At 37.4% G+C, this 9285-nt stretch overlaps 1 protein-coding gene across 1 annotated transcript in view; it reads right to left on the bottom strand.

Annotated features, from left to right (window-relative positions):
• Positions 1–4781: 4781 nt before the first annotated feature.
• Positions 4782–9285, bottom strand: part of SLC6A5 (solute carrier family 6 member 5) — a 65344-nt gene continuing 60840 nt past the window's right edge. The window contains exons 15-16 of the mRNA XM_036765114.1: positions 7297–7464; positions 4782–4937 (exon numbers count right to left, since the gene is read on the bottom strand). Coding sequence (XP_036621009.1) covers positions 4782–4937; positions 7297–7464 — 324 coding nt within the window. The remainder of the gene's footprint in view (positions 4938–7296; positions 7465–9285) is intronic.

Genomic DNA, 9285 nt, shown 5'->3' with positions numbered 1-9285 from the left:
GGATAAATTCTAATTTATAACATCATTATATAATAGGCAAATATATAATACAATAAATTGCATTTGTACACATAAATACAAAATTTGAGGTAGGGCCTCAAGAATAATGACTTCTTAAATAAACAGTATATAATATGCACTATATAAGATATATATGATGTATCATTTGTAACATAATATATTTTCTTCATGTATAGCTAATGAAAAAATATAACAACCTGATTAGGGAGCATATCTTTATTTTTACAGGCAATATTTTCCATATGGAGTGCCTGTATTCATGACATTAAGCAAGTATGTGATTACCAATTAACCTATTCAGTGATAGGTCTGGAATAAAGTGCCAAAAAAGACACAAAGGACACAAGACATTATGCATGACAGACAACAAATTCTAGTTCAACACTAATTCTTATCCTAATGATGAAATACACCTATAAGGCAAATGGTAACCTGAAGATGTATTGAAAACATGGCAGGAAAACCAAACTATTTAAGTCATAAGATTCTGCTTGCTCTCTGGTGACAAGTTAAACCCTAGATCAAAAATGCACTCTTTCTTTGGTTGCAGGCTGCTTTGAGATGGCAAAGGCAGGGACCATGAGACAGGAGAAGCACATGATCCTTTTGTGGCCCTGGAGAGCCAGACCTCAGGAGGACAGAAATTCCAATATTTCATGAATACCAGATTTTCTCTTTGTAGAAAATTGAAAAACAAGGCCCAATTTCCCAATCTGTGTCTTCCGAGCTGGAAACTCTCCACACAAACTATGTCTGGGCAAGAGGAGAAATCCCCCCTTGCATGGTTCACCCAAATTGACATTGCTGGACAGCCTACAATTAAAAGTGCCCTCAATCCATGTTCCTAGCATTATGCTGCCAAAACATAAGCCCTGAAAAGAGGAGCAACACAAGGCCAAATCTCCCCGTCAACAAATACGCACCAGGATGATCTTGCTATCCATGGTCATCCAAAGCAATAGGAATATACAAGTCTCCAGGAAGGGGAAGATGATCAGTGAGCAATGAGATGGAACACAAAGGAAATCCTGACTTTCAGCATGGAAAAATCAAGCTAACTAGTAGGTAGGTAGAAGGAGATACTGAGCACTGAGGCACCTCTAGATGATCCATGAAGTAGAACCTAATTCAAGGTTAGCTCAACCAAACAAAACACTGATGTAAGGACAGTCTAAGTCCGGTTCGATTAAGAGTCATTTTGTTCAACCCTTCTTTTTGAAGCATAAAGTGCTGTTGCTTCTTGCTGAAACACAAGTTGGTTACATTTCTTGCATATTAAAAATACTTGGAAGACCCCAAAACAGTTGAGGTCATCCAGGATTTTGCATTGAGAGTAGTTTTCATGCACAAAATAAAAAGTAGGACATCTGAACTGGTCCCAGAATTTTACCTCTTTTGAGCACATAAGCATGTGACAAACACAATTTTGAACAGATTGAAAGCTACTAACTTGCAAGGCTAATATCTGCATAGAAAGCCACAACACCAATAGTTAAGAAATATACAATTATTCTCCTTGGAGGACCTTACAGGGTCACTGGTTTTTCACATATGGCTTTTTGTTTTGGAATGGGTTTCTTGCATTTATTGGTGTCACCAAAATAATTTCACCAATGGAAAATCACCAAGCTCTTCTGCACAATATTAAATGAACCACTTTCCCCAACAGCTCCAATGTTCTTTAATCAAATGGAAAATTGTCAGGTAGTAGAGGCCCCACATGTAGTTTATGGTGATATTGGTAACTTTTAAAACTTCATTTATTTTTCTTCCTTGAGTTGGGTACAAGCATTTTAATATCATAGAAATATTTGTCAGAGCTGTGTACGTATTAGGTGAAATAGTGCTGCCCTACTGCTCAAGATGCACTGAACTGCAATGCCTGGAAAGAGATCCGTCTTATCTAACATCTCTGAACATAAAAGACTGAAAATTGGGAATGGCTGTCACAACAAAGGAAATGAAATTTTAAAATTAAAATTCTTCAGATTTGCAGCCCCCAAGAAAAGTTAGGAATTTCTCACCTGGTACTTGCCACTTTAGACAATTTTCATCTAAGATTTCAAAGTAGCCAGAAAACAACAGATGGCCAAAGATACCTGTGTTTTATCTTCTTGAATAGATAAATTCTAATTAACACAAAGGCAGCCACTTCCAATTTACAGTTTTTAAAACTATCCAGTTAGAAAAATAAGTTTAACCAGCAATTAGGTTAACTTATGGTTTGGATAACTTGGCAACATTAGAAAGAATTTTTTTTCTTTTAATCACCAAAAAAAAAATTGGAAGAAATTGCATTGGCTTCTAAAAAATCAAACTCAATTTTAAGCCAGAAAGAAGAAGAGAAAAGTGAGAGGGAAAGACAGAGACAGAGAGACACACAGACACACAAAAACAGAGAAGATATAGAGATAGACAATAGAAAGAGAAAAAAACAGAGACAGGGAGACAGAAACAGGGGTGGGGGAGGGGCAAGAATCATCATCACCTACTACATGGTGGCAATTGATTTGTGGTCTTTTCTCCAACCATCAAAATGGAAAGGCTTCTCTGATTTGGAAAGATAATTCATTCTAACACCGAACAGATTCCCCCAGCTGCCCTCCCCTGCCTCAATAACCACTAAAGCTATTTGGTAGGGCCCATTCACATGATCAAATTGCTCTGCCAAACCAGTGGTAGCTTCTTATCAATATGGCTTTTTCCAGGAAGTGAGCACACCATGCCCCTATGAAACCCAATTGGCATAGGTGAATCAACAGCATAGCTCTGTAAGGCTAAGTCGTGAGTGCTGATTTTGGTAAAGTCTCTGTACAAAGAGCACTATTCTGCCTCTGTGATTGACAATAAACTCTACCATAAAGTGGGGGTGGAGGGGACCTTGCGGACTATGGGGGGAGAGGTGGAACCAAATCTCCCAACCCATTTTCATTTCATTTTTCACATACTGCTTAGACAGACTTTAAAGTTCCACACCCATGTCAGCAAATGGCAACACTATTTGCCCTAGAAAAGAGAAAGCTCAGCAAAATGAGTCACTATTTTACACAAAAGAAATAGGTTTCTCTCAGAAAATGTGACATTAAGGTCTGGTTTGGGGTTTTGTTGTTTTTTAAATGGATGAAAGCATCACATCAATAGACATATGTTTAACTGAATATTTACCTGAGACCCTGTAATGTGAAGACGCAGAGACAAATAAGAAAATGATTGAAACGGTCCCTCAAAAGGAATCAATTTTAGATTTGATGCTATTATAGTGGGCCAAAAAAAAGAACAGAAAAGAAACTCAGACTACTCTACTCTAAAGTCACCATTTCTACATTATTTCATAAGATATTTATATGGACATAAAACAGCACTACTGGTACATACTATGTGAACACAGATCATTCTTAGAAAAGCTCATCTACTTATGTATAGGATATAAGGAGATAATAAAGGTTACAGTTTTGCTCGTCTTGGTAGACATATTTTTCTCTCTCATTATAATGCAATTACAATAAGTGCTATAAATGGGGAATTCTTAAAATTGGTTTGGCTAAATGTATTCTTAAAAGCTACAGTCTTAATTGGCTTGATCACTACTTACCTAAGCTGTATTTATCAGAAAATTCTGTAAACGCAGTGACCTAGAAATGTTCTACCAGTCCAGGGACAGCATGATTGCCTTCTACTAAACTCTCCATGTCTCTATATCTTTATGACCACAGTTGGCAGTTACTGTGAGTGAAAAAAGTTGAGAGTAAAAATTAAGAAGTTATCAGTCTGTCTTTAAGAGTTTACGTCCTATATATATAAAATATATAGACAGAGTTGGGGTAAGTCTTGTTTTCCCAGAGGTCGAAAGAGAACAATATTTCTACAGCTTATAGAAAAGCATTTAGAAGAGATGAGAGAACTACATTGAACCACACAGCTAAATGTCATGTTAAAACTAGAACATAGAACTACCGTGAGAATACAAAATCAGGCACAAATTATATGATGGCTTCTTGAGAAGAGATTGCAGAAAGACAAAAAAAAATGACCCAAAACCCACAGATGTGGCTTCAAAAAGAAAGACTTAAATGGAAAGAACAAAAATGATTTTTCAGAGTTCTATGTTGAGAATGAAAAATTACGGGCTTCAGACAATGAGACCTTTGGTCCAAATGAAAGACACAAAACTCAAATTATTCATGGAAACTAATGAAATCACCCAATTCAGTGGTGTCCACATCTAGCCTTATGCCAGATATACTTTCTGATCATTGCCATTTTAATTCTTTCCAAATACATTTTGTCCTGCACTTTAATTCTCTGGAAAAACTCACTGAAATTACTCATTCGACTCTCCGTGCTAATACCCTCCAAATTATTGGTAGCCTCCTGGCTGAGGTCACAACACTTTATGACTCCGCTTCAACTCTGCATTGACCACCAAAAGGAAACGTTCCACACTCATGAAGCCACTCCTCCTTGTGGCCCAAATGACTGGTGGAAACAACTTTTCCAATTGGCTCTCAAAAGGTGAACAACAGCATGCTACACAAGAGGAAAATCCAATATATAGGACACCGCTAGCTCAAAGCCAATACTGCTTCAAGTGGTCTGTCTAGCTCTTCACTACAGCATGCGACAAAAAGTCCTACTTTTCTAACCATCACTCTCATGCACTGAAGTGAAGGGAGATGTGGCAAGTAAGGAGTAAAATAAGGACATGGGAGGGAAACAAGAAAAAAATCACAAATCAACACTGGGCTCTTGCTGCCATAAGACTAGCACTGGGTCCCCAGTTCAAAATCCTTCACTGGCAGTTTCAATCCCAAGGATGATGTTCCCAATGGGTCGATCATGTTCTTATAACGCTCTCCACGGTGTCGAGCCAAAAATGGGCCCCAGTCTGGCTGTGGAGAACAGACCAACTTGAGCCTCTGAAAAAAAACCAAAGACACATCTGTCACAGGTCACAGGAACCAAAGACTCTCCTTCTTGCATCACTTAAACTAAGAATTCAGAAAGTGCTTACTATTAGACCCACCTAGTTTGTGATTCTCCCTAGGAAAGAGAAATCTCCTGTGGCAAGAAGTTGTTCCAAAGATCAGACCCAGTAATTAGCTGGGCTAGGAAAGTTAAAGATATTTACTTTGGTTCATTTGAAATTATTTACATCACCCTGCAAGTAATATTATCATGAACTGCTACTTAGGGTTTGTTTTGCACACAAATTTGCAAGATTAATAAAGGATAAAGAGCTCAGATTTTAATTAGATATTTTTTTCCTCCAAAATGAAGAAAACTTGTAAGATTTTCCCCCCAACTGCCAAACATGCTCTTCAGAGGACACATGCTCAATTACTTCAACTCTGGAGTCTCAACAGTGAGTGGGTACTGGTGGCATCAGAATAACTAAATTTTCTTTAACATATTTCCCAAAAGTATATAAATGACCAAATAAACACTCTAAACCAAACACAAAAGATATATTGTCAAGAGTGAGCAAAGATGTTAATTATTTTATGCAAAAACATGGTTACTTCTCTCTTTGGTTCAGAGAAGTGGGCTCCTGAAGGCAAGCTAAAAATAATGAAAATTATCTAATTCTCTCACTGAAATCTTTATTGAAAATTTAATTTGATTGGAGAATTTTGTATTAAAAAAGAAAGTAAACAAATCTCTGGCTATGTAGAGGGAGCAATTATATGTTTATTACCTATTAAAATGAATCTGGCTCTTCTATCAGTCACTTTAATCTCCACTTTAATTATCAGTTTGCAACCTTTATATCCCAAATCAACCATAATAAATGTATATAGCTGACTCATCAGGTTAGGACACTGCATGCTAAGATGGAAATAGCCGCGGCTAACACCGTGTCTGTTCCAATTGAGGCAGAGTTTCAGAGCAGTGTGCTAAGGTGATTCATTGGGACACAACCGCATAGTCACTAGGTTTCATTACGTAACAGTGATCTAGAAACAGGAGATGAAATATAGGAAATACTCCCGTTGATGAAAACTGGATTACTGACTTAATGAGAACAAGTCTCCCTCCTATATCTGCCAGGGATAATGATCACATTCTAAGCAGATCATTTCAAATTAATGAATTTCACTTCCATTCCCCTGGTTTTTGTGCATTTTCTAATATTACCCTATGATTGACAGTAACTTATTCTACTTCTTGTATCCTAGATCCAAAGGGGCTTCTTTATTTCTAGTCCTAGTTAACTGAAAGGGCAGGGATCCCAAGGATACAAGATACTCGGTGCCAGTATTACTGCCCTCTAGTGACTCATATTCTTCCTTGTGCTCCATGACCAGTGGTCACCATCAAGGGTGCTATAGGTGGTAGCCAGATTTTTCTCTTAATAGTAAAGCATGAATCAATTTGATTCTGACAGTGATAAAATTTTGATTTCATCTCACTAGTAGCTTATATCAAGCAGCACAAATTTTCCCGTTCATTCTGAAGAGGTGTTTTTGCATTGACGAAGGTGAACATGTGCTGCAGAATCATGTCATCTTAAAACTTTTGAGTTGGAGAGGACCTCTTCCATTTAGTCCCTTCATTTTATTAGAGGACACCAAGGCTCAGAGATATGAAGCATCACTGAATCTGAAGGGATACAGTTTGTAGGCACATTTGTCCAACCAAAGTGGTTTGTGGACCCCTAAAACTGTTCAAGTGCCACTACATGGGATACATCCCATGCCATCTGTTCTCAAAGTCAATTGTTGCCTGGAGACCCTCATCACTTTCCTACAGGGATAGCTCCAATCCCACCAACGTTAACTCCAGTCAAACAACAGGCAGCAAGAAGAAGACAGAACTGTGACAGATTAATTATATTGAATGTGTTTCTAACATCAGAAATGATGGGAGAGTTCAAAAAGAAAAAGACTGGGGTGGAGGGGCAAAATGAGTGAGAAAAAAGGAATCTGATGTGTAGTTAAAAACTAAATACTGGGATTTAAAATGCGGCTGAGGGAAGAGAAGAAGGAAACTCCAGGGAAAGGAGCTGAAGCTATGATCATTTATTCAACAGAGCTGTCACCAGGTTGAGGAATAGCATAATAATAGCTCTACATTTGGATTGGCCAAAAACTTCCATTAGTAGAATAATACATAATAAAAATGGATTTAATAGAAAACTGTGGCAATTGTAATCACTTAATCACTGGGTCTACCTCTTGAATAAGTTTACTGAATCTTTTGTTTTTTTTCATGCATAGATTTCCCTCGCTTTCCTTTGGGAGGGGATAGCAGGGGAATAGAAATCTATAGAATTACCTCAATAAATTTGCCCGGAGCTAGATGCATTTTTATCACAAACATAATAGGGATCCAAATAACTGAACAGGCCAGCATCAACCATCCAAGCACCATCGACCAGTTGGGGTAGCGGTAAGAGCCATAGGTCATGGGTTCCCACTGATAAAAACTGAAACAAAGAATAAACTGGAAAGAAGGGAAAAAGAAAACAACACATGGTTAATGTAGGTTCATTGATAATGACTTGGAGTATGTCATCCCATACATAAAGGAATTAAATTGACCCTTCTTTTAATTCACCAGATCCAAACTATGATTCATATCAAGCAAGTAGTTCCTTCCCAACTTAGACCCTAGAATGTGGAAGTACTGGAAAAGTTATTTGGAGCAAAGTACAGCTATAAAGACTAATTCATCTGTGGTGATTTTAATAAAGAGTGGGGAAAGGAGAATTGGTATAGCTCTCTGCCCTTACAATTGAGTGGAGGCAGCATGGCAGGTCACAGATTAAAAATCAGAAGCCAAAATTTGTAATCCTGGATATGCCAGTCATTAATTGAGTCACTCCATATGTCTCAGATACCTCCTATTTCTCCCTTAATTACTTATCAGGGACAACAGTGGATAACAGACTAATTCTGACCCTGACCGACCCAAAGTAGCAGCAAGAGATCCTCTGAAGACTTGGTCAGGAAAGAACACGAATGATCCTATTTGCTGAAAATAGGAATTAAAGAAATGTAAACAGGTGCAGCTTGCTCTCATCAAGCCTTCAGAGTCATTTCCCAGGGACCCTAAAGCTAGGTTTGCCAGCTTTATTATATCTTTAGGAACAGTGACCTGGATAGTCACACAATTTCCCTCCCTACTCCTTTGAAATAAAAAATATCAATGTTTAAAGTGGGGTGTGGAGAAATTACTATAGTAAATAGAGCACATGAAAGCACTTTGAGAAGCATAAAGCCTTGTACACGTGTAAGACGTCTGTATAACATCTTCATCATCATCTCTGTTATTATTATTTATCATTACCATTACTGGCAGCCAAAGCATAGTTAGACCATACAGAGGCCAAGCAATCATTCCTATGTAATAACACAAAATAGACAACTGTTTTTTATGCTCTACTCCAAGTTCCTTTTAAACATTTGCCCCTAGAGTTATAAGCTTTATTACACAGTCTATTGGCACTATGGCCTAATGTAATTATGTTAAGTTGCTCCATTTCATTTACTATATAAATAGCAATACATCTGCTTATGTTTGTGCATAATTCAGTAACGTGATCTGACTATGTATACAATAATTGCATGGAGAATATTTATAGCCTTATAAATCCAAGGAGGCATGTATAAAAATGATTAAAGTCATTTAAGCCATAATATTAGGCCTTCCTAGTTGACTAATCCTGGATTTGTAGTAGGATACAACAGCAACAGGAACAACAAGAACAGTTTGTAACAGGATACAACAAGAACACGCAACAGTGGATGACTGGGTCTTTTCACTTCACATGTCTAGGTGTACAAATATCACATCATGCCGATCAATGTAAGATCATTCTTCAGACTAAATTCCTTTCTCAGGATTTAGTTTCAATAAAATCTCACCTATTGGCTCTCCAGCGGTAATGTGGTGCTGAGTTATTGAGTCAAATCCACCCACCACTGGCAAAATCTGAGCTTGCTTCCCAGAAAATGGTACACTAGTAAGGACAGTTTGTATTTACTTATACCTTCAGAAACTGTTTCCAAAATATGGCGCCACTTGAGGTCAGAGCATAAATTCTCACTGAAAGAAGATGGTTTGGTTTTTCCTTTGCTCACCTACTTACTTCTTTAAAATTTCTTTTTCTTTTCTTTTTGGAATTATACCTGCTTTTATTTTTAATTTAATTTTCTCCCCCTTCTATACTCTAAATGAAAAACAAAACTATTGTAACAAATATTTTTCATCAGGCAAAACAAACTCCCACATTGTCCACCATTTTCCTAGAGTGAGTTACAG

The sequence above is a fragment of the Trichosurus vulpecula genome, chromosome 6, assembly GCF_011100635.1.
Source record: "Trichosurus vulpecula isolate mTriVul1 chromosome 6, mTriVul1.pri, whole genome shotgun sequence".
Taxonomy (NCBI): Eukaryota; Metazoa; Chordata; class Mammalia; order Diprotodontia; family Phalangeridae; genus Trichosurus; species Trichosurus vulpecula.
This window is presented reverse-complemented; position numbering and strand designations above follow the sequence as displayed.